Source organism: Bos grunniens, chromosome 3 (genome assembly GCF_055505025.1).
Source record: "Bos grunniens cultivar Pamir isolate PY7600 chromosome 3, Bosgru_T2T1.0, whole genome shotgun sequence".
NCBI classification, from domain to species: Eukaryota; Metazoa; Chordata; class Mammalia; order Artiodactyla; family Bovidae; genus Bos; species Bos grunniens.
In genome coordinates this window covers 26,815,332-26,841,648 of record NC_141167.1, presented here as the reverse complement: position 1 = coordinate 26,841,648, position 26,317 = coordinate 26,815,332, and the positions used below count along the sequence as shown (strand labels likewise).

General features: G+C 34.7%; 1 protein-coding gene across 38 annotated transcripts in view; it reads right to left on the bottom strand.

Annotated features, from left to right (window-relative positions):
- The window catches only part of OSBPL9 (oxysterol binding protein like 9), a 266,637-nt gene that overhangs the window by 24,388 nt on the left and 215,932 nt on the right, over nucleotides 1-26,317 (bottom strand). For 9 of the 38 annotated variants that reach the window (XM_086387889.1, XM_086387977.1, XM_086387876.1 and 6 more), the window contains 6 exons: nucleotides 17,339-17,434; nucleotides 16,482-16,529; nucleotides 15,471-15,500; nucleotides 14,413-14,463; nucleotides 3,841-3,879; nucleotides 22-112 (listed from right to left, as the gene is read on the bottom strand). In XM_086387889.1, the coding sequence (XP_086244015.1) occupies nucleotides 22-112; nucleotides 3,841-3,879; nucleotides 14,413-14,463; nucleotides 15,471-15,500; nucleotides 16,482-16,529; nucleotides 17,339-17,434 (355 nt within the window). Of the gene's footprint in view, nucleotides 1-21; nucleotides 113-2,778; nucleotides 2,901-3,840; nucleotides 3,880-4,655; nucleotides 4,763-6,319; nucleotides 6,413-6,840; nucleotides 6,870-14,412; nucleotides 14,464-15,470; nucleotides 15,501-16,481; nucleotides 16,530-17,338; nucleotides 17,435-21,776; nucleotides 22,260-26,317 lie in introns of those variants that run through there. The other 29 variants (XM_086387899.1, XM_086387885.1, XM_086388008.1 and 26 more) reach the window with 14 other exon arrangements.

Below are 26,317 nucleotides of genomic sequence, written 5' to 3'. Positions count from 1 at the left end.
TTTCCAAATACTATACTATACCTGGAGGTAAGACAGTCTGGGAAGGCATTGTGTTGACCACAGGTTCCAAGGGACTAGGTTGATATATTGCATCCACAGGATTAATAGTACTCTGAGGTAAAGAAACATAGTATAGTTATTTTTATTGTAATTACCCTTCTGGTGTTGACCTTCCCAAATGTATGAAATGCCCACATTTCTGACAGCAAAGTCCTGGGAGCAGCTATACAGACATGTTGGTCAAATTTCAAAGAGGAAATAAAACAACTTTACTATACAGCAGGCTAAGAGTTTCTTATAAAAAAATTTCTCAAAAAGCACAGTAAGGAGGAAAAATGAATCACTCTGTCACATAGAAAGGTGAAGCCAAATGAAAACACATGGAAAGAGTTGTAGAATGATTTCAGGAAGCCAAAACAATAAATTCTCAATTCAGCTCAGTGCTTCTCAAATTTTTAATTCAACACAAATATCAAAGTGGGGAGAAAGGCTCTTTCATTGTTATTAATGAGCATTATACCTACGACGCGCTAATACACTTGCACCACTATAACCTTATCTTTACACCCCATACTGTTGCCACCTTCCATCAGTGTGTATCGCACTGTACAGGCATCTAGTTCTACAGTAACTAAAGGCAAAGAAACATGTCTCCTCATCGGTTGTTGTGGGGAAGAAAGCTTTTTTTTTCTTGAGGATTTAGAAGGAAAAAAAATACTCAAATATGTAGTTACATTTGAGAGAGAGAGAGAGAAAAAAAGTCTAGGTTTTCTGACTCCAAGCCAAGAAACTATTTTGCCAGCATAATGGTATTTTAAAAACAAGACTCCACAGCTTCATGATTTTTTTTTATTTGGAGGAGGGTGAGATTTTAAACCAAGGTCTTTGTCAAAGTAAAGTTTAAATCCACCATTTAGAAGACTACATTAGATAAAACCCAAGAAATAAAAACTTAAATTCTTCAGCTTTCCTTGATCTGGAAAACTAAACTTCAAATATATATTAGGTAGAGCTTGTAACAGAAAATACTAAAATATAATTAGAAAAGACGTATTTTCACTGATGAATGAGCTTCAAAAGCATTTGTGAAAATTTAAAAGCACCTAACAATGGAAATTGAGATAATGGGAAAGTTTCTTATAGCATTCTTATTTAATACCTATGTTAATTTTTTTCTTAAATCCCCTCTCTGTATATAGAAAAATCACTAAATCAGATCTCTTAAATTAAGTAATTTAAACACAAGAATTCTGTCACAACAGTCTACCTACCATAAATATTCTAGGCCTAAAAAATAAAGGACACAGAGAAGAAACTCTGAAAACGATACTTAATAATTTGTAAAGTGGGGAAAGTTCCAAAGCATTAGGAAAAGCACAGAAACAGAGACTTAGAACTTTAATTCCTAGAATCCTTGCTCTACCAGTGACCTGGCAAGTCTAATCTGCTGTGGGCCTCACCTTCCCAGTGTATAAAATGAAGACATATCTGGATGTTATGGTCTCTAAGGGCTTTCTAGTTATTACTTTAGGACTCTTTTTTCAGATACCAGGCTGGGCCATAATAACTAAACAAGTGTCTCAACAATCCTGGAACTGTCCTTAGAATATATTTCTTATTTTTACATAGTAATTTTTCTCTAAAGGGACCCAGGTGGTTTAACAAAGGCAAAATCCCACTTCTAATACTTTGAGCCACAGGAACAAGAACATGCTGCCTCCTTATTCCCACCTATTACATTAATGTAAGTAAAATTTATAAAGACACTAAGAAATAAAATAACTTTGGAAAAATGGACCAGAATTCTATCTTTTGAATGCAATGTCCCGTTTTTCAAAAGCCTAAGATTAGGCTTGTCAATCCCACAGAACACTTTTAGACTTTTTAAGATGTATGTTAAAGGTACCAAATATTTCTTGCTGCTGTTGTTAACAGAAAATACAACTATTCTACACATATCTAACCATCTGTGATCGATCAACTTCAGGCTAAAATATGTCAAATAATATTCTATGCTTTGCTTTAAAAAAGAACGTGAAGAGCTTGAGAAGTGCAAACAAATGACAATCCCGAGCCCTCATCTGTTGTTAATGTTAATAAAGTTCATGCAATTCAATACAAAATATATTAATTATATAAGTGAAGTCGAAAGTGAAGTCGCTCAGTCGTGTCCGGCTCTTTGTGACCCCATGGACTGTAGCCTGCCAAGCTCCTCTGTCCATGGGATTTTCCAGGCAACAGTACTGGAGTGGATTGCCATTTCCTTCTCCAGGATTAATTATCTATACGTACATGTATATATAGCTAACATTTATTGAGTATTATGTGCATACTATCTTACAACAACCCTCTGAGGTAGAAGTCATTTTTCTTTATAGATGAGGAAAAGAAGACTCAAAGGTTAAGTAACTTGCCTGTAGTCACAGCTAGTAAGTGGAAGGGCTACGTCCTAGCAGTCTGGGTTCAAGGCCTAAACCATAAACAACTCCTCTTTAAAAAAAACAAAACAAAACAAAAAAACCCTTAAGGAAAAATGCTATGGTCCCTAATCAAATGATTCAAATATGTCTGTTTTCTATAAGTTTAGATTTTCTATGAGTATAAACTTTCTAGATGTTTTTAAACTGCAAATAATCAAACATTTTTGGTATGCTTTATAAAACTTGTTTAACATAATAAAAAGTAATTGATTTGCTTGGAGGGAAAAGAGATAAAAATAACTGCCATCATTCATTTTCCTTAAGGTGTTAGGGAACCATGAAATTCTAGACAACTTACATAGTCTTTTTCCATGAGGCTTATAACCTTAACTGCTATCTCAGGAAGAGGTATATTATACTGTATTGTGTTTATATCACATAGTTCTATTAAATCACCAGGGCTCAAACTCTGAATTCATGCTGTGAAGAGAAACAAAAATTTCAATGTGTTTAATTCAAATTTTTAAAATGTTTCTCTTATCTCTGTTTTCTCAAGAAATATGTAAACAACATAGACATCTAACTTGTTATTCATTTTAAAGCAAATAAAAAGATAACATACTCATCCTTTCAAGTATAATCATAAGATGGTTTTGAAGATTTACAAAATGAGTTTGCAGACCTCTGGCATTTGTAAAGCCTCAAGACTAAAAAAAGAGGTTGCCTCATGCTTCAAAAATATAGTCTGAACACAAGTCACACATTTATCATAAAATCAGGGAAGCTTAAACTGCAAACCTTCAAACTCTAACTTTTATTTCCAATAAAATTTTCTTTTTGGTGGGCAAGTTGAATTTAAGGGAAGACTAAAAAACCAAGGGGAGGCAAGAAGAGAAAATGGCTATATGTGAAAAAATTCACATTGCAACCTGCTGCTACAAAAAAGCAGTATACACCACAGCGGCAGTGACAGCTAACACAATACACAAAATCTAAAAAGAAAAAAAAAAAAAAGAAACCTATAAACATATAATTAGATTAAGATATGTTTCAGTACTGTGCCCCCTACTTTCATTAGAAACAGTTTGCCAAGAAATGTAGCATTGTGAGTTATGCAGTATTTAGTCATAAAAGCCGCATTTTTACACCATGATTAACCCGTCAAATTAACACATGCAAGGTGATTCAATGAGAACCAATACTTAATTTTAAGATCTAAATTTCCCCTCCAAATGATTGCTGAAAGATGGCCAACTGTAAGAGCTCAAGGAAAATTGCAAGAATCAACAATAGACAGCAGTGAGTGGGTAAAAAGAGGGATTTGTGTTGAAAAATAAGTGGAAATTCAGGCTTCTCCTGACATAACTGGTTATTAATGCTCTGCAGAAGTAAAGTGGAATAAAGATTAGATTAAACTTACTATAATTCCATCTGCGTGATTCTCCGCAATACACTGGTCCTTAAGGAGAAATGTTAAAAATATTAACTTCATTCTTTCATTTAAGTTAACACCTTGTGTACTCTCTTCCCTAGTAAGAAAGCTTATTTTACTGTGTAAGCAACAATGTTAGAAAACTACTAATCTGTTTCCACTAAGATAATTTCACTTGTCCATTCCTAGCCAAACAGAATTCTAACCAAAAACATGGAAATTATTTTTCTATACAGGCATTTAATTATTTGTAGAAATATCCTATTGAACTATACAGTCACATTGATACCAATGATTAAAGTAGATACATTAATTGAGGATTAAAGGTCCTAAATACTTCTGGGTTTAACTTTATAGCAAATTATTCCAACTCTCCACACCCCAATCTCTTACTGTACCTTAAAGATATGACAATCATAATTACTATAACCACAGAATGATGATATAGGGGTTAACACATACTACCTGGCAGATATTTTACATACAGCCATAGACCTCAGAGATATTCCAGTCCACCACAATAAAACAAATATCACAATAAAGCAACTGACACAAATTTTTTGGTTTCCCAGTGCACATAAAAGTTGTATTTACACTATCCTGCTAGCTTATCAAGTATGCAGCAGCATTATGTCTTAAAAAACAATGTCCATACCTTAATTTTAAATACTTTATTGCTAAAAAATGCTAACCATCATCTGAGCCTTCAGTGAGTTGCAGTAGTAATATCAAAGACCACTGATCACAGATAGCCATAACAAATACAGTAATAATGAAAAAGTCTGAAATATTGTGAGAATTACCAAAATGTGACAGACCACAAAGTGAGCAAATGCTGCTGCAAAAATGACGCCAATAGACTTGCTCGACACAAGGCTGCCACAAACCTTCAATTTGTAAAAGGTAGTATCTGCAAAATGCAACAAAGCAAGATATGTGTGTGTATTAATTCACCTATTCCACCTATAACTCTATCAAGTAGGTACTATTATCATCCCCCTTGGATAGATGAGAAAACTGAGAAAGTGTGAGAAGCCAGGACTCCAAAACATATAGTTTAGTTCCAGAACTTATGCTCCTTAAGACTCGTCTCTCCTCTCCAAGGATGTACTTAAGAAGTTGGTGGAAAGTTATTGAACATATTTGTTCCTGTAACTATAATCCATCTATTAGTAATACACAGACAATATATTTAGCTTAAAACTGTTAATGTCTCAAATCCATACTATCAGGAAGCTTTCAAGTTTTAACAGAAATTGATATTTGGTTTTAGTTTTAAAGTTAACAGCCAAGTTACATCTCATTTATGTTCAACTCTTTAACTATGGAGTTTACTCAGAATTTACAACATTGAAGGGTCAATCAAGAACAATTTAAAGATTAGGGGATAATTTTTTTTTAAAAAAGCATTAACACAGCAGGCCTGAAAGAGCTATCCTTAGAAAAGCCTGCCTACAAAGTTGACCTTTGGCTGGTGTCTGGGAACTTGGATTTTAGGAGGGTTCCCAGCACCTAACTATCATAAGGGTACCTCACTGTGCCTGAACTGCTTAAGCAACCCAAACGGTTGATTTATGCTGAACACCTGCTTTCCTTTGGGGACTCTGGAATTTGGTAAGTGCAAGGTAAAGGGTGCTTACAGGACAAGACCCCAATAAAACCTTTGGGCACCGAGTCTTTAATAAGCTTCCCTGGCAGACATTTCACATATGTTGTCACAATCTGTTGCTGGAGGAATTAAGCACACCCCTTGTATGACCGCACTGAGAGAAGACTCTTGGAAGTCTGGGCCTAGTTTCCTCTGAATTTGGCCCCATGTGCCTTTTTCCTTTGCTGATTTTGCTTTGGCTCCTCTGCTGTAATAAACTGTATCTGTGAGGACAGCTACATGCTGTGCCCTCCAAGAACATCACCAAACCCAGGGGTGGCCTTATAAACTGCCAACACAATGCATACTTTCTTTGTATATCCTTGAGAATAAAAGCATGTTGATAAGTACGTAATCCATGCTGGGATTTGCACAAGTAAATTAACTATATATTTACAATATCCGAAGTTTCAGTAATTCTTAATAGAGGCAGTTGAAAATAAAATCTTGAGAACTACAGAGAAAGGAAAATTTTAAAGTTTCTTGCTCAGATGTTATTTTATTTTACTTTTAGTTTTCTACTAACTTCTAAACATTAAATTGATTTTTTCCAAAGAATTTCTCAGAAATACATGTAAGCGGCAATAAAGTGGAAAGAAACACATGGGGTAGATTAAAATTTCCAAAAATGGTCCCAACAAGAGGTAGAGTTCATGGCCCCTATCCTCAAAACTTTGTGATTGTCTCTACCAATAAACATAACAGAAGTGACTACAACTTCTGAGACCAGGTCACAGAAATGCCTTGTCTTCTTGGAACCCAATCACCACACTGTGAGAAAGGCCAAACAATTGTAAAAAGAACTATGTGGAGGAGAACCTCAGCTGCAGCTCAATTTCCCAAGCACGTGAGTCAGTCATCTTGAAAGTGCATCCTCTGGTACTCCCCCTGCAGTTAGGCCAACAACAGGCACTGTGTGAAACAGAAACAGGTCATGGGGCCTACCCAGATTACCCCCAGATTTGTGAGCAAGATAAATGACAGCTATTTTAAGACAGATCGGGTTTGTTATATAGCAACACATTATTAATATAGTATATCATATTATCTTAGAAAACCACCACTTTTACTTCTGGTGTAATTTAAATAAACTTAAATATCCAGTTTTAAGATAAATAAGTACTAGGAATGTAATGTACAACATGATACATGTAACTAACACTGCTGTATGTTATATATGAAAGTGGCTAAGAAAGTAACCTTAAGAGTTCTTATCACACAAAAATTTTTTTCTATTTCTCTGATTTTGTATCTAAATGACATAATGGATGCTCACTAAACAGACTGTGATAAACTTTTATGATGTATTAATAGTAAAGTCAATCACACCCATAACTTACACAGTGCAGTCTCCTGTATCTCAATAAAACTGGAAGAAAAAAAATAAATATCTGACAATTTTTCCCTCAAAGTGTTCTCAATAATAAATGCTATCTACAGGGTATTTTAAGGCAGGGTTTACTATTTTTGTTACTGTTTTGCTTTATCTTTCAAGGCAGAGTCAAATCTAGATGAACCTACAGACTATTAAACACCTTAGTACCAATCCATTCCCATCATGAACTTAAGGAATTTTGTTCTACTATTTTAAAGGGTTTATAACACTCATTCCCACCCCCACCCTACCTTTCTTTTTAAAAATTTTATTGTTCTTGTTTTGTATGTAAACCACAAGTTGCCTTTTATCAGGGTCAGCTAAAGCTCAATTTCAAGTACTACCGAACCAGAGATTCAATTGAAATCAATGTGAATTATGTTAATTAAACAAAGAAAGGATCTAATGCTACTTCCCACTTAGATTATAAATATGTTTATCTGATTTTACATCCCTCATTCCTTAACACAATGGATATTCTCTTCTTCAAACAAACCAACATGACTGAGATCTGGAAATATGGTCATAACAAAAACACCAGCACAATATAATTTGGGAAGACTTTTGACCAGAATTATAGACTCCAGATGGTGACTGCAGCCATGAAATTAAAAGACGCTTACTCCTTGGAAGGAAAGTTATGACCAACCTAGATAGCATATTCAAAAGCAGAGACATTACTTGGCCAACAAAACTCCGTCTAGTCAAGGCTATGGTTTTTCCTGTGGTCATGTATGGATGTGAGAGTTGGACTGTGAAGAAGGCTGAGTGCCGAAGAATTGATGCTTTTGAACTGTGGAGTTGGAGAAGACTCTTGAGAGTCCCTTGGACTGCAAGGAGATCCAACCAGTCCATTCTGAAGGAGATCGGCCCTGAGATTTCTTTGGAAGGAATGATGCTAAACTGAAACTCCAGTACTTTGGCCACCTCATGTGAAGAGTTGACTCACTGGAAAAGACTCTGATGCTGGGAGGGACTGGAGGCAGGAGGAGAAGGGGACGACAGAGGATGAGATGGCTGGATGGCATCACTGACTTGATGGACGTGAGTCTGAGTGAACTCCGGGAGTTGGTGATGGACAGGGAGGCCTGGCGTGCTGTGATTCATGGGGTCGCAAAGAGTCGGACACGACTGAGCGACTGAACTGAACTGAACTGAACTGATAGACTCTAGTATTTTAAAACCATGCCCACTGACAAAATTTATGAAATATGTTCCCATCTTTCTAATAAGGAAATGGAGTCTAATGAAAGCTCTCTTAATTATGGGCCTATACATGTGCTTATTACATAAATTAAAAAATAAATGTGCTATGGAGATGAAAGAAAATTTCCAATTCAGTTTGATGACATTCAACAATGGGACTAGGACAACTGGATATCCACATTAAAAAAAAAAAAAGAACTTGGATCCATACCTCATACCACAAAGATTAACTCAAAGTAGATTATACATTGACTTAAATGTAAGAGCTAAAACTATAAGACTCAAAAGAAAACACAGGAATAAATCTTTGTAATTGAGGCTTAGGCAATGATTTCTCAGAAAAGTCACCAAAGCCAAAAGCAATAGAAGACTGATAAATTGGATTTCATAAAATTTTAAATTCGCATGCTTCTCAGGACACTATAAAGAATGTAAAAGGACAACCCACAGACTTGAAGAAAAATTTCTAAGTGATATATCTGATAAGTTGTATCCAGAAGACATAAAACCACCCTTACAACTAAATAATAAGATTAAAATAGCCATCTAAAAAAATGGGCAAAGAATGTGAACACTTTTCCAGAAATGCAAATGAAAATCACTATGAGACACCACTAGAATGGCTATAATCAAAAAGATAATCACAAATGTTGGTGAGGACGTGGGGCAAATAGAACATTTACGCATTACGAAGAGAATATAAAATGGTGTGGCTGCTTTGAAAAGTAGTCTAGCAGTTTCTCAAAAAGTTAAACAGAGAGTTACCCTAACCCAGTAACTCCACTCCTAGGTATGTACTTAATAGAAATGAAAATAAGCATCCACACAAAAACATCATACACAAATGTTCAGAGAGGCATTATTCATAATGGTCAAAAACCAAAAACAAGCCAAATGTTGTATATTATAAACAAAATGTAGTGTATCATTCAAAAGAATATTATTCAGCAATTAAAAGGAATTTGGTCCTGATTCATGCTACAACATGATCAACCTTGAAAACATTATACTAAGTGAAAGAAGCCTGTCACAAAATACCACGTACTATATGATCCTAAATATATAAAATGTCCAGAATAGGCAAGTCTGTGCTGTGGCGTGTGTACTCAAGTCATGTTCGACTCTGTGACCCCATGGATGGTAGCCTGCCAGGCTCCTCTGTCCATGGAATTTTCTAGGCAAAAGTAATGGAATGGGTTGCTATATCCTACTGCAGGCAATGTTCCCAACCAAGAGGTCGAACCCACCTCTCCTGAATTGGCAAGTGCATTCTTTACCACTGTACCACTTGGGAAGCCCTATAGGCAAGTTTAAGACAGAAAATAGATTAGTAGTTGCCAGGAATTAGAGGAGAGGCAGGAGCAAGGGTGAGTGAGGGAAAGAGGTATAGGGACTGAACTCTTCATAGGTCTCATGTTTCTTTATGGGGGGTGGTGATAAAATGTGCTAAATTAGATTATAGTGATGGCTGTACAACTTTGTAAATATACCAAAAACCATTAAAGCATAAACTTTAAATGAATGAATTTTATGATGTGTGTGAGAGTTGGACATAAAGAAGGCTGAGTGCCGAAGAATTCATGCTTTTGAACTGTGGTGTTGGAGAGTCCCTTGCACTGCAAGGAGATCAGTCCTGAGTGTTCATTGGAAGGACTGATGTTGAAGCTGAAACTCCAATACTTTGGCCACCTGATGCGAAGAACTGACTCATTGGAAAAGACCCTGATGCTGGGAAAGATTGAGGGCAGGAGGAGAAGTGGACGACAGAGGATGGTTGGATGGCATCACCAACTCAATGGACATGGGTTTGAGCAAACTCAGGGAGATGCAGAAGGACAGGAAAGCCTGACGTACTGCAGTCCATGGGGTCGCAAAGAGTCGGACATGACTTAGTGACTGAACAAGAAAATCTCATTTTAAGAAAAGTCTGATGAGAAATTAATGAATGCTGAGATGTAAAGAAAAAGTGTACAAAGAAAAATATTCTAAGGAGAGAATCTGGGATCCGAGGATAACTTAAAAGACACATCTACTTTAAAAGTATCTAGGTGGCATAGTGGTAAAGAATGTCTGCTGATACAGGAGATGCAAGAGATGTGGGTTTGATCCCTAGGTTGGGAAGATCCCCTAGAGTAGGAAATGGCAACCCATTTCAGTATTTTTGTCTGGAAAATTCCATGGATAGAGGAGCCTGGCAGGCTACAGTCCATGGGATCGCAGAGTCTGACACAACTGAGCACACAGTACACAACATGGTCAGACAACTCAGTTCTAAAATTATAATCCAGAGTTGTGAAGTCCAGTCTGGAAGCCACTAGTCACATGTAGCTATTCAGCAGCTGAATGTGGCTAGTTCAAAGTATAAAACATACCCAGGATAGTGATGACTTAGTGCTAAGGGAGAAGGAGAGAGAAAATGAAATATTTCATCAGTGAATGAATTTTTATATTGACTACATGTTGAAATGCTATTATTTGGGGTATAATTAGTTAAATAAAATACATTATTAATTTCCCTTGCTTGTATGAGTTGTGACTTTTGGTCATATCACCTAATCTTGATGAACTGATCAAGTCCTCTGCTGTAGGGGTCTCCCAGATTATGTTCACTCTGCTCCCTCCCCTCACTCCTTACTTCCTCTGCAGTTCCCCATGAATGGAACACTGCTGTCTCTACCTATGGGTCAAAGGAAGAATGAAGTTATATAAGCTAACACAACTTAACCGAAAATCCCAATAACCAAGGAATGCCCAAACTTTGCTACACATTAGAATCAACTTGGGAACTGCAAAATCCAGTGCCTAGGCTGACACACCACAGCAACTACAAGAATGTCTGGGGGTGGGAAGCATGCATCAGAATTGTTAAAGGCCCCCCTGGTGGTTCTAATGTGCAAGCAAAGTTTGGGAACCAATGCACTTATCATTCAGGCAGGTGGGAAGCTTTAGGGAGTGAGAATTAAAAGGAAAGACTCGGAAAACTGGAAGAAGATTAAAACCCAACCTTTGCATGCTAAATCAAACCCCAAACAACAAAGGTATCAAATTATCTATATTCTTTTTTTGGCCATGTCTATTTGGAGTCTCAGATGAACGTACCTTTTCCAGAGTAGCTGATCCCAAAATTTTATTAACCCACCAGGGCAGAATAATCCCCCAAAGTAACTATAACAATTTATATTCCCATCAGTTCTCAAAATTATACCAACATGCCATTTGGTGGCTTTAAAATTTATGCCCTCCTGGAGAAGTTTTTTTTTTTTTTTTAAACTTAACAATTATTTAGGACTAATTAATGCTTGGTACTAAGAGCACCACAAACACTAATTCATTTAAGCTTCATACTACCAGTAAGAGTACAGATACTATTATTATCCCATTTTATATAGGAGAAAACCAAAGCAAAGAGAGGGTAAATAAACTTGCTCAAACGGTGGAGCAAAGATGCAAACTCAGTCTGGCTCTGAAGTCCATGCTCTTAAATATAAGGTAATGTTGCCTCTCATTATTATTTAAAAACTAATAACTTAATCATAGATTGACTGATTAGCCAAAGATTAATTTACAAGGATGATGAGTCACATGGCTAACTAAAAAATCATACATATACTGGAAATACTAAACCATGAACTATTACAAATTATGTATTAAAAAATGCATTCAAAACTCACAGTTATTATCAGGTCCCTGCTATGTGGCAGGCAACGTTCTAGACACAGGATACATCACTGTTATGGAGTAAATGTCTATGCACCACCCCCCAATTCAAACAATGAAGCCCTAACCTTAGTGGGGCTGTATTTGGAGTAAGGGAAGTAAATTAAGGTTAAATAAGGTCTTCAGGATGGGGCCCCAATCCATTAAGTGTCCTCTTAAGAAGAGATATGAGAGTTCTCATTCATGCTCACTTTCAATGTGTACATACCAAGGGAAGGCCCTGTAAGGACTGAGAGGGTGGCTGCCTACAAACCAGGAAGAGTCCTCGCCAGAAACCATATCCATAGGAACCTTGATCTTGGACTTCTAGCCTTCAAAACTGTGAGAAAATATATTTCTGGTGTTGAAGTCACCCGGTCTGTGGTATTTTTGTTATGGCAGTGCAAGCATTCTAATACAAGTAGTAAATAAGACAAAGTATTCAAGGAGATTATAGTCAGGTATAGACAGACAATAAACAAGATACCATGTAAATCTGGCTAATGGTGCAAGGCCAAGAAGAAAAAGAAAACTAATGGGAGGGTAAGATTATTTTAGATAGAGTGGTCAGTAAGGTCTCTCCAAAGAGAGTTCATGTGCATGGAAATTTGAAAAAAAGTAAAGAAGCAAACCCCAAAGTCTGGAAGAAATACCTTCTAGGCAGAGGGGAAAGCAAATACAAATCCCTGAAGCAGAAAATGCTTGGCCTGAGAAAAAGAAAACAGGCCAATGTTGTCATAACAGTGTAATCAAGCAAAATGAAGTGAGGGAGTAGTGACGGCTCAAACGCCATTAAGTTATCCTTAGTTATTTAAATTCCATTCCAGGGAAGTGGGAAACCATTAAGAGGATTTGAGCAGGCAAGTGACACGGCCTGATTTACACTTAAATTGTTTAAAAATACATAGAGTTCACATATGGTACATAAATAATTTGAGGGCTATATCTGTACATAAAAAGCTTGAACAGTGAAATTCTTTCTGGAAAAAATTAAAAAGCCAAACTTCATTTACTTGATCCATGTTATCCATTCTAAACTGAAATGCAGGTCCATTAAGCTGGGCTACAACAAACAGGTAGCAAGTACTGACGTAATTGTATAAATTTCTAGAATAAAGTTTTTCTAATTTGAATTGTAACTCATTCAAAAGAGCATCAAAAATGTTCTTCTTGGGTAGCTAAATGGTGAGCTACTGAAAGAGGCTAGGCCGCTCTGTTTTACAAAGAGCAGCTATCTCAAGTACTGAATGGGCTTCCCTGGTGGCTCAGACTGTAAAGAATCTGCCGGCAATGAAGAAGACCCTGGGTCAGGAAGATACCCTGGAGAAGGGAATGGCAACCCACTCCAGTATTCTTGCCTGGAGAATTCCATGATTTGCAGAGATGATCCAAATTAGTCTAAACACTATCAGTTCTTCCTCAATTTTCTAGAGAAGACATTCCCTAAAATACCTACCTACTCACACTGAGCTTAACGTTTTTTACTGGTTATCTGTATATAAGCTTTTGGGTGATTGTAGGTGTCCCAACCCACTCATGTAATTTCACAGAAAAGAAAACACAAAATAAAAACCTTACCCCCATTTATGCCTCCAACCCTGTTTTCCCTTTATAATACATTCTGATCCACAAAAATAGATGGGAAATTTAGAAACATATATAGAAAATCAGGCATAGTCATCAAAAATACCTAGAAAATGAACACGAGTCCTTAAATTCTGACACTTTAATAGCCTCAAAAGAAAATGATACTTCCCCTCAGCCCTACACTTACAAACTTAATAGCCATACTATCTAAGCAGAAATGCATTTTTCTATACTATTGTGTCATTAACAATGCTAGGAAAATAGTGTTCATTATTAGGCAAACACGTATATACAACTGAATACGTAAAATAGGCCAAATAATTAAAAACTTAAACATTTCCAAACCTGGTTGCTGAATTGGCTGCCCACCTGCTTTTAGCCACTGGCTAGAAACAGAGGTGCAGTCAATGGTAAAAAAAAAAAAAAAAAAAAAAAAAACTTTTTTTAATACTTATTTTCAAATACTAAAATTTTTATTTCTCAAAATATCATGCAATCAAGTACATTTTTAGGTTGAATACACCAAAATTTTTTAGAAACGCAGGCAATATCCATGAAATTGTTACCCAGTCACAATAACCAAAAATATTTATTCTATGAATAAGGAATAGCAGTTTATTAATGTAATTCAGTACTAGAAAAAATGTGTAAAAAACAATTTTATCTCCATTATACTCTTCATTGTGGATGAACAAAAATAACTCTGCTAAAATTCAATTCCTTTTTTCCTAAGAAAATCTTTTTTGTGAAAGATTTTGCAAAATATGTCTGTGTTTCAAGCAGTGATAATGGAAAGGGTGAGTCATTCAAATGTGCTCCCTTCCTTCCCAGCCACCATCACAAATGACTTCATCAAAAACAGGCACAGGCTGGCAAGTAACATCCAAACACAATAGTTTTTCAACAGTAACGGGAACCCCAAAATAGAACTTAAATTTACTGTAGAAAGGTACTATATTTTAGAACTGAGTATTTTGGTTACTAGAGAAAAATGCCATTACATTTAAATCCCATTAAATGAAAATAATCAAAAATAAACTTTACTTACTTTAGCGATCTGCAGCAACACAATGCAGTGTTTAATTGATTCTACCATGCTCTACAAAAACAAAATGCTGATTTTAGATCTTGCCCCCAATAAAACGGCCATGTAATGTGAAAGCTTAAAATATAAAAATCAGTTCAAATACACAGGATTTTAAGTCTTCTCTACATAAGAAATACCCTCTCTGGATTTCAAGTGGGTTCTAATATATGTGTGTGTGCGCGCGTGTGTCCATCTAACTCTTTGCAACCCCCTGGACTGTAGCCTCTAGCCATGGGATTCTCTAGGGAAGAATATTGGAGTGGGTTGCTGTTTCCTTCTCCAGGGGCTCTTCTGGACTCAGGGATCCAACACAGGTCTCCTGTATTGCAGGCAGATTCTTCACTGTCTGAGACACCAGGAAATATGCTGATAGTGGCAAATGAAATTATTATTAGCAATTCTACGAATCATTTGGGAATGCCAAAAAATTGTTAATTTACACTGAATAATATCTAAGTACGGGACCGGTGGCGTAATGGATAATGCGTCTGACTATGGATCAGAAGATTCTGAATGGGATATGAATCTGATTAACTTCCAAATTCTTAGATCAACAGCAGGCTATCTCAATGCAAATTCTCAAAATGTCATTCAAGACTTTCATGGAATTATGGAGAATAAAGGATCCTATCAAAATACTGGTGAACCTATAATACTACTATATCTGTATATAAAATGCTTTTATCAAAATAGAAGTTTTATTAGCAGTCCAGTACATAATGTCAGAAGGCCAGTATATCAGAAAACTCAAATGTACATTGTGTGTGGATAACACTTTTTATCCAACGATCTCAAAAAGACAAGACCATAAACATAAAATGGCATCTGAAGTCAATTCAATTCAAAGGATTATTCTATTCATTTAAATTCCTTTAGAAAATAACACAGCTCTTAAACTCTTGTAAAAATTCATAAAAATTAAAATCTCAATTGCTCTTATTAATAGTAGCAGCTTAAAACAGAAACATTTTAAAGCACTTTCTAATGCAAAGCCAGAGTTACTCAAACATATAACTTACATTTGTTGTCTCTTTGAGGGTTTCAATTTTCTGTGAAAAATAAGTTTAAATAAATTGTCAGAAACACAAGGAGATATCATTGCTGTTTTTTACTGGTTAGTCATTTAAAGAATTTTGACTAAAAATGTACTCATTACTCTAAGTGAGTTCAGGCAGGTTGCAGAGTGCTTTTAGTTGTACTTCTTAATTTAAATCAAACATTTAAATAAAAAATTCAAACACTTTATGGATTACATCCTCAAATAAAATTCATGTGGTTCAATTCAAGATTTGTAAGAATAATATAAAACATTCTTACTCCTTACCTGAAAGCAAGTTTTGTCTTTTCTATAGGATACGTTATGTGATTTTAAAATGCTTATTTTAGAATCACTTTCAACTTTGCAAAGCTGCTTAAAAATGACATGAAACTAAATTCCAAAACTAAGAAGGTGAGCTAAACATGACTCACTACTATTACCAAGTGTAAAAGAGCCAAATGCAAGGCTATGATTTATAGAAATGCAAAAACATAAATGATGGTGCATCAGGAAATCTAGTCAAGGAAAAGAAAAACATTAATTGAAAAAAGAAAATAATATTCAAACTACAAAGTGGTTGGCAAAAACCCAAAGGGAGGAACTATAATTAAAGCAACATTCATTTTGTGTCCTCATCTGTGGCTTCTGGTTTATTTTGAAAATTTTACCAGTTGCCTTATTAATATCTGAAGTGACCACATGTAAATTTAATAAATTTTTACCTTCAACATATGATCCCTCAACAGAAAGAACTTATTCCTAGGAAAGTGGTACTTACACAAAGGGTATCATAATAAAAATTTCAGTTATTCTTTTGTTCAATTATGAAACCACACCAGAAATGCACCAGAAAACTCCCCTTAAAACCTATATGGCACATTATAAGAGGTGAACAGTAAAGTAGTCAAAACACTGAGGTCCTTCTATTACTTCTCCAAAAGGCTCCTGGTTTAAAATTTTTTTAAGTCAAAATCATGATTATGGAAGTTACCTTTCTCTGTTCATCATCTTTGCAGTTTTGAAGTTTGTCATCAAAAAGCTACAGGATTAAAAAAAAGAAAAGATTATAGTATCAAGCTATTTTACTACATTGTATATGTTTACTAAACAAAGAAAAACAACCATATTTCTTCCAGGGATGATTTATACATGGATTAAAAGTATAATCTTTCTTAAAATACAAGATAACATGTATTTTTCCAAGGCACTGTTATCAAGTCAAATTCTACTAAACTATCTTAAACAGTCAAGATCAATTACTCTGGTAGCATTACAAAGCGAAAGAAAATATATGACTTTAAGAACTTTAAATGTCAGTTCGAATCTGTTTTTTTCTGCCTTGTCTTTCAACTTTATCAACATTTCTTTTTCTCTCCAGGACCTTTGCTAGTAATTAATTTTAAAGTGGGAATTGAAGGAGACAATTTTAGTAATGATAAAGGATGTAAAGAAATAAACTCTTCCAAACTCCTAACTCACCCAAATAAGAAAAGCCCTTAAAAACTAAACCACTTAAAATTTACCAGTTTCAGAGAATTTTTAAACAAAATATGAAACTAACCTTGTTTTATTTCCTTCTAATTATGTTTAGGTTAGTTTTTAAAATTGCTGAAGGACTAGTAAGCATTGTAAAGTAACATTCAGTTCAGTTGCTGCTCAGTCGTGTCCGACTCTTTGTGACCCCATGGACTGCAGCACACCAGGCTTCCCTATCCATCACCGACTCCTGGAACTTGCTCAAACTCATGTCCATCGAGCCGGTAACATTAAGTAATTGTTTTTACTCAAAATCAAGCTCTGGAACATTTACTACTTTATATCAATTCAATATATAATCGAATACCATACCTTCAACTGTTCTATCAAGATTTGTAGGTATGCATCAGCCTCTGTAAGTTTCTTATCAAAGTCCTGGACACTAGGAACAAATCCCGAATCCAAACCCTAGAGGGGGAAAAAATTGCAATAAATCCCAGCAATGTCTAATAGTACAAAAGATCATCCTTCATATGTGACACTTCACTTTTCTAAATTAAAAATAGTCTTTTACATAAATAATAGGTCTATTTAAATTATCTAAATTCTCCAAGAATAGTTGGTACATCAATCTCCTTCATGAACTTCTAGCACTATTCCCTTCTCATCAATTACATGTGCTGCTGTTCAAATTAGGATTTATCCTGCTTTTTCAGAATAATTTTCTTCTCTCCCAAAAGCCCCATACTGGGCTCCAGAGCAACAATAATTTAGCTAAAGGAACATGCACAAAACCTAGATTACCCTCTTATTTTCCCCCTATTTTTTGTTCAGTTCAATCCTCCTCCAGTCCCCTAATCTCAACTTTATATTCTCATTGTTCTCCTATTCTCTAAATTACCCCATTAGCTCAGATGTTTTCCTCCTCCTCCTCCCTTATTTAAAAAAAGAAGGAAAACTCAAAATTCTCACCTCTTCTAAGAGGGCCCTCCCTAAGTGAAAGTGACAACACTTCTGTCTTACCTTCCCTACTCATCTTCCCCCTTGGCATGAACATTACACTCTCGACATAGTTTAAATGTTTATTTATTTAGAGGGCCCACTTATTTCTCAGTTTTACAATTCAGAATGTGCATGTCCTACTTTTTGTACACTAAAAATTTTAAGCTCTAAGAGTATAGGATTCCTATGCTTTAACTCTACTCAAAAGAAAGTTTTGAGTTTATCATCTTTGACTGAAAAATACATTAATCTTGGTTGTAAAAGACAAAACAGTCTGAGATCAAAAAAGGCTATCATCTTGCCATATTTGCATGACTAGAAGTCATGCAGTTAAACAGGGAAATAAGGGTCAGGAACCAATAAAGTCACAATCCCAACCCAACCACAAAACCCTGCACTAAAAGGCTGAGACACACTACTCCAATATAACATACTTGACCTTCAATGTTTTTTGTTCCCCTCCCTTTTGCCAAAAAACTGCTTATCATTTCACACTCTCCATTTTAGTCAGTTGAGGCCAGAGTTCATTTTATATTAAACCAACACCTCACCTTACCTAACACTGTCATTAGCAAAGCATTTTTTCCACCATGATCTCAAACATCAGATTGACACAGTATATATAGCATTATGGAAACAACAATGGGTTGGCAGACCTGGTTTCTAGTTACAGCTCAGCCACTAACAAGATACTGTGTTTCTCTAAGCTATTTTCTTACCTCCAAATACAGGCTCCTCCTCCTACTATTATTAATGTGGCAGCTATGACTTCTACTAAAGACTATAATTACTATCAATAACTACTGTTACTACTGCTGTTCTTCCCAAACTAAAATTTAAATTCATAAACAAAGCATTAAAAACCTAACTCTTATTAAGATCATGGGAAAAACAACTAATCTTGTAATTCATTTTCTTTTTCAAATTCAAAGGCAACAAAAACTGCCTACTTTTTTTCTTACATACACACTGAGAAACTACTTGAAATGAGGACTGAAAATAAGAGATGTCATGTAAAAAAAAGTTTAAGAAAGAAAAATAATAAGCAATGTATGTAAAATCCAGATATATTTATAAAATTGTAAACACCTTCATTTTTAAAGATAACCCCTAAGACACTGTTTTAGAAACACTTCCTTCCTATGCAGAATATAATAAAAGATGTGGGAAAGAAAGGATAAATCCATCACATTCCAGAGATACTACAGTATTGTACTAAGAAAGTAGGGAGTGATTCCTTTCAATGTAACTACACCACAGGAATATAGGAAGGACTGCTTGGCTTACTTTTTGTTTCAAAAGCGATATAATTATCAATAACTTAACTATAAACCTCATTAAAATCAGTTAAATACATTATTCTTGCTAAATATTAAAAAAGTCAATGGCATGCTCATAAATAAAAAGGTGAAGGATCTAAATGAGAAAAAGTGATCTTCAAGAATTTTCCCTCTTCTGAATCCATTTAGAACCACCACTATAAAAATCTAATTAACATAACCTTCTAGACAAATCACTATTTGATTAAAAATCCCCCAATAAGTAAATGGAAAAACTTAGATTTAAATTACTATGATCTGAAAGCTACCTAAATTAAGTCTTAAAAACAACTCTTTGATTTTACTATTAATATAATCATGCGAACCTCACTGTGGCTCTTTTCTCAGACCTGCCTCTCCCTAGACAGTCTTCCACAACATTCCTTTACCCTTAAAACCCCCAACATCGTAACACCCAAGTCAAAGATCTACTCAACAATCCACTTTTCTCTATGTACTATATAATAGGAAGTTTGTAACAATAGTTATTAGCTTAAAATCCCAGAACTGGCCTAAACTCTCTTGCATAGTAAATTCATAAATCTTTGGTATACCTTAAAATAAAATCTACATATATAATTTCCCATCTGCAATCAATAAAATAACATGTACACACTGATTTAATGTGGATAAGCAATGCTAGTAATTAAGCTGTTTTCTCAAATCTTTTAAGAATTATGTGCTAGAGGAAAATATATGTTTTCACCACATACTGTGATTCAGGACATGGAATTAAAGCCATGTAGTCCAACCTCCCACTCAACAGCAGTTACTTTTATAATGTTCTTGAAAGTCATCTAGTCTTAGAGTATCTTAAGAGAAAAGGAACTTATTACCTTCTAACATAAACGATTTCATAAAATCCCTTTATTATTCTTTTCATTCAACATTTAAAACATAAGGTATTACACTTATTCATATCCTTTTTAAGGGACTTGTGTTTTTAAAAAGGTCATAAAAATAGAATATAGTCCTTTACCATGTCGAGAGTGGTCTGTCTTCTTTTGAATAGAACTCAGAACAGGCAGACCATTTAAAACACTATGACTTCATACTTCCTACAGTGACATCTTAGCTCTTGGGAACAAGCAGGTTGGGAGTCAAACAGACTCTGTACTTGCCTTTTAATCTAACACTTATCACATTTTATCATATCTAAATATTTACTTGACTGATTTCCCTGAAGGATTCTAAACTCCACTAGGGCAGAAACCACCGTTCATTCAGCACTGTACCGCTCCACCCCCACACCAACTCCAGGCTAGCGCACTAGCACACTGTCGAGCGAACACGTGTATGCGCTGATGGCAGCTTCCGGCAATGCTGATGCCGTGATGCCAGTCTTCTCCACGCACGGCTTCCTAGATCTCCCCTGCCTTGCGTTTTCTTTCTCCTTCTCCTCCCTCAGTCCTTTCTTCACGTCTTTCTTTCCTTCTCTTTTTTCCTTCAGTAGTAAGTGGTTATACTGCATTTTTGGCAGTCAGGACCAAAAGAGGTGGCTGCTCCTTAATTTACCACATTGATGAGCCATAGTTCTAAAGATGATTTCTGTATGAATTCATTTAAAGTTTAAAATAAAACTATTACAGAGAAACAGAGACAAAATGGTTTGTAATATAAAATAAGCTAAACTAGAAGAAACTCAATAGAAATTATACCTAAATCTAACCATAATCTATGTAAAGAAAAAAAACCCACTTATGTGGCAAACGCGGTTTAAAAAAAAAAAAAGTCCCTAGTCTTCAAGAGTAACTTGCTAATTAAAGAAAGCTAAAGTACATGTATAAAGTTAACAGTAACACATAATTCTCTATCAACCAAGGTCTATGTGTCCAGATTAAAAATATATAAAGGCAGACATCTGGCCCAATTTAAGGGGAATTTCAAAAATAATATCTAAAATGACAGAAGAATATTAAACTGCCTCAAAATTGTATGTAAGTACCTCCCTACTATCTTTCTAATACTTATGTTGAATATCATCACTTTTCTCAGAAGGTACTTCTAACACGTTAGCAAAATTAAATTTCTATTAATAACTCTAATAGGGACATTAAACATTGTACTTTATACATATACATAACTGAATACTTCACTGCCATTAGAAAGAAGAGTATTATAAAGGACGGCTTTAATACTTTCTGAAGTACACAGGAATTGTACTTCTTATGTAGCTGCTTTGGAGAGACACTTACTAAAATAGTACAAGAGGCAATTTTTGAGGCAAAGAGTAAAAGCTTTTAAAGTAATTCCTGCTGATAGAGGAAGAGTAATAAATAGTGGAGGTAAAGGTGGGGAAAGGTGGTTTAAGGTCTTCTTGAGGTCAGAATCAGGAAATAAGAAAGTTATGAGTAATTTAAGGAACTGAGAAGAATAATGAAGAACAGGAAGGGCTATGACTGAATAACACTCTAAAAAGAAATTCACAAATGAGTAATTATTTTCATATCAAATCTTATTTCACAGCAAAAACTTAAAGGACTAAGTACCTTATGCTCAGTGCTTTCTCTTATATAATATGTTGTGAAACGAGAAACACCGAAATTATTCCATGTGAGTCTCAGAGTTCAGAGTAACAAGAAAACAAAATAAGTGATCAGTAGCAGAACTGTAAAAGGAATAACAGCTTAAAAATTTAACAAAGGAAAAACACCAAAGAAAACAAGACACCTAATGAAAAACAAATGGCATAAATCCAGACAAAAGTAGGTGATTTTTAAAGGAAAATTAGCAAAACAGTCCTTAAATAAAATAATAAAAACTTTGCAGAAATGTTGTTTTGATTAAATATGAGTATTTGGAAAGTTTATGTTCACAGTTAGCAATTTGAGATGACATGCATCACAGATACGCTTTCAGCCAATGAAAGAAGTATAGGGCATACTTACAATTGAATCACTTACAATTATTTTTGAAAATTCAAGAACTGGAGAGATACCAGAAGACTGGAAAAAAGCAAGTGTGGTACTGATCTTCCAAAAGGTAAGGAAAAGAGAGAATAGAAAGTTACTATGCTGTGCGTGTGACATGAGTAATTAATTAAAGGAATAATAAGAGAAAAATCTGTAACTGTACAGAGGAAAAGTATCAATAGGTACGTGAGTAGCAAGTGGCAAGTTAAAAAATAATTAAATTTAAAAATTACGCCAAAAATTTTAATGGCTTTTCTGTTCCTTAGAAATTAGAAAATTAAGTTTTTTGAAAAATGACACCACTTTGTTTCCTTACCAAGTTACTCAAAAGTTGCTTTAATGATGAAAAAAGTATATTAAAGAAACCAGAAATATTAGTAAGACCAAATATTAGTAAGATTTTATGTGGGGTATACTAATCAGTGCCTTCCTTGGTTTATTAAAAATTTGGAAACATTTATAATCTGCCATTTCTGTGGTTTACCCTCTTCAGCTAAAGGAAAACAGAATTTAGAGGTATAGAGAAGTTCTGAGAATATGAATTTTTAACCCTAAAAAATACTCATATACCAATTTGTTTGGAGTAAAGATTTCCAATTCAAAAATATCCATAAAATTGAGCCTATTATTAAATTCTTTCCTCCAGTGTAACTTCAGAACAGCATTTTCCATCTAAGTCAATGTTCTGATAGTCTAAGATTCCAAATTAGGTTCTCTTTTATCAACATGATAGTTATAGCTATTTTATCAACAACTGCTCGGTGCCCCAAGAATGCCCTGAACGGTAAAGCCTTTTCCCATAGTTTTAAACGAACAGTACTAGCACCACAGCTTGCCTGGAGAATCCCAAGGACGGGGGAGCCTGGTGGGCTGCTGTCTATGGGGTCGCACAGAGTCGGACACGACTGAAGCGACTCAGCAGCAGCACAGATTCACCAGGGATGCACAATACAGTACAGGAAGTTTTTTTCAGAGTACTAGATCCTCTGGCTAGATACTTTACTGTATGTCATTTCTTGTTTCATTATTATAACATAGTAAAATAGATAGATATTAACCCTATTTTATAAGTGCTTACCCAAATCATCCAGATGGGTTTTTGAGATTTCAACCCAGTCCTTTGATTTCAAACCCATTACATTTTTCTATTAAATCACAATGATATTTGAAAAGAACTCATAGCATATTAGACTAAAATTTAATCTAAAAATGTCTGCAGGAGCCTAGTGTACCCAAAATGAACACAAGCTTTAAAGTCAGACTGATCTAGTTTTAAATCCTGAATCTGGGATTCCGTAATTACCTACATGATCTGGCCAAGTTACTTTCTCTACCTCCATTTTCTTACCAGGGAAGGACACAAAAATAAACCTCTTAAGGTTGTTGGAGAGATGAAAGAATATACATAAAGTAACAAAATAGTTAGTGTTCTATTTCTTCTTCATAATGTGGAGCTGAAAATAACCAGGATTCAGCAGTTTCCCAGACCCTAAACTAGGCCTAACATACAGAAAAGTTTCTCAACAAATATTTGATGGATTAAGAACAAAATAAATTAACAACTAGGTAATATACAAAACATATGCAACTCTAATAGAGAAGTATAATCGAGAAAAGGATACCAGCATAACTTAAACTGTATTTAACATTCCTTGAAAAAAAGGAAAATATACAGTAAGCTGATGAACTCTGAAGAAAACAGATAGTAGTAATAAAAAAGGTATGAGAAATAGACAAAACTAGTGCTAAAATACAGTCTTGGAAAACAGATCAGAAACAAAATTCCACATGAGATGTTCAGAAAAGTATCAGGTATTATGCCCGAACCACAAAAGGTAAATTGTGCTCAATTATTACCTTGGTAACAAAGAGTCAAACAATATAAAGAATCACTCTTTTCCATAAAATAAAAAGATTTTGAAAATACATTAGTTCTTTGAAAAATAAAAACATTTTTATCTTTAAATTTATAAAGAAAATAACTTCTCTTAAAAAAAAAAACCAAACACAGCAAGTCTAAATTGCTCATATACTTGGGACAGAAAAGAGCTGCTTTGTCAAATAGAAATCAGGTACCTACACCTTTGTCAAAATTCCTTAGCTTTATCATAACTCTTAGCACAACTGCTTACTCTTCATGATCTCTCTTCATCTAATACCACCACTGTTATGTAACATTTTGACTTACAGAACAAAATACTAATATTGATTCCATAAAGTGATTTATTTGATTACTCAAACAACTGCACAAGAAAGGTTTGGGTTTGTACCATTTTCCTCTATTTAAATCACTGATACCTTGTCTTTCCAAATGACTCTCCCAATTTATTCAATAAAGTCATATGTGAACTTACTGCCAAAAGTAAACAGAACACACAAAAACCTGGAGTTTATAAACAGGGTGACCACTATCCCAGTTTGTCTGGGAGAGTCTCTTTTTATGCCCGTTGTCTGAACAAAATTATTAGCAGCCTCTTTCACTCTCCAAGTGCTCCAGTTGGGACAATAATATGTTCTCCCTCTCTATAAAGGTTGTAACTAGCATTATAGAGATATAAATGTCTGGGAGGCATACAGATTGCCTCAAGATTTCAGAATGCAGCAAATTACTTTAAAAAATGTTTAAATGAAATATGAGTTTACAGCTTCTGAATGTAGAAAGCAAATTACAAAAATAAAATAGACATCAAAATTCAGGCCAATTAATACTGGCTGAGTGATTACCTTATTCTAGACAGAGACATGAATAATAAGATGTTATATTTTTGAAAAGTTATTTTATTCTCACACACACACAGGTCTGAAATAAAACACACAAGAAGCAGATGTTACACCTACGAAGTAAGATTGAGAAAGAGGTGCATTTGAGACAAAGACTTCTTAATTTTTACTTTATATATTCATGGTGCCTGATTTTTAAAAAATTAGTAAACTCAAAAATTTTATGTAAAAAGTATTCAGAAACTGTACTGGTTATAAATGTTTCAAAAATTTTATAACTCTTTTAGCTTGCAAAATCATCAGCATTATTATTTTAAAATTATCAAACCCTAAAATGTCTTGAGAGAGTAAACTTGGTAACACTAAAGCTGCTCAGATACATCTTTTCAAGCCAAATAAAATAAAGCATAACAAATGTATAACATTATTTACAGATAAAGTATAAACTAGCACCCACGCACGCACACGCACGCTAACAAGAAAAATGGCCAGTAAAACAAAGCAGAATACATAATTTTTTCCCACATCCTTCCTGCCAATTCCATGATTATGAGTCAACACTAAAGAAAGTAAACTCATAAAAAACAAAAATATCTACTATATAAGTCCACTTAATGAAGCACTGTTTGACCATGTGGTGCTGGCAATTAGTCAAAGCTTTATTTTTCACACGTTAATCGCTGGTCAGGCTACTGACAATATCTTTCTTAAAATTAAAAGTCATAGGTTAAGTCATTCCAGGATCTTAAATAAGCTCTGAGTTGCTTACTAGGATGGGATGCAAAAAATACATTCTTCCCCTTTCCAACCTCATATGACTGCCTGTCACTGAGCTTCACAGAATTTTGGAAAGCAAATTCTCATGATTTTCAAGGGCCCACCAAAAATGGAAGTTTCAGAAAGTCTCCTGGAAATCTGCTCTACATGTAATGAGGAAAAATTCATGTTCAACACATGAATTCTTAAAACTGAATGCTTTAGTAGTTCAAGTTTTCAAATAACTACAGAATTCTCATAATCATTCATATTACTTGTTGAAATGTGATTATGAAATGTTTCTACAAAATCTAATGTATTCCTTTAACAAAACTGATCTCTCTGTATGGCAAAATACAACAAACTGAAATAAAACCACCAAGGGAAGTTAAACGATAAACTAGTCAGGCCAATAGGCAATCAGTACTAAATGGCTTATTTCTCACACAAAACAAGCAAACAAAATAAAACAAAAATAACCCTGAATTGGAATGAATAGATTCTGTAACTGGCTTGGTGATAATTCCTTTAAAATTACATATGCCGAAGCAGTTTTTGTATATCTGATTTAGCTGCCAGTGAACATCAAACAGAAGGAAATAAGTTGTTTTCACTAAGGCTGTTAAATGTGCAATACAAAA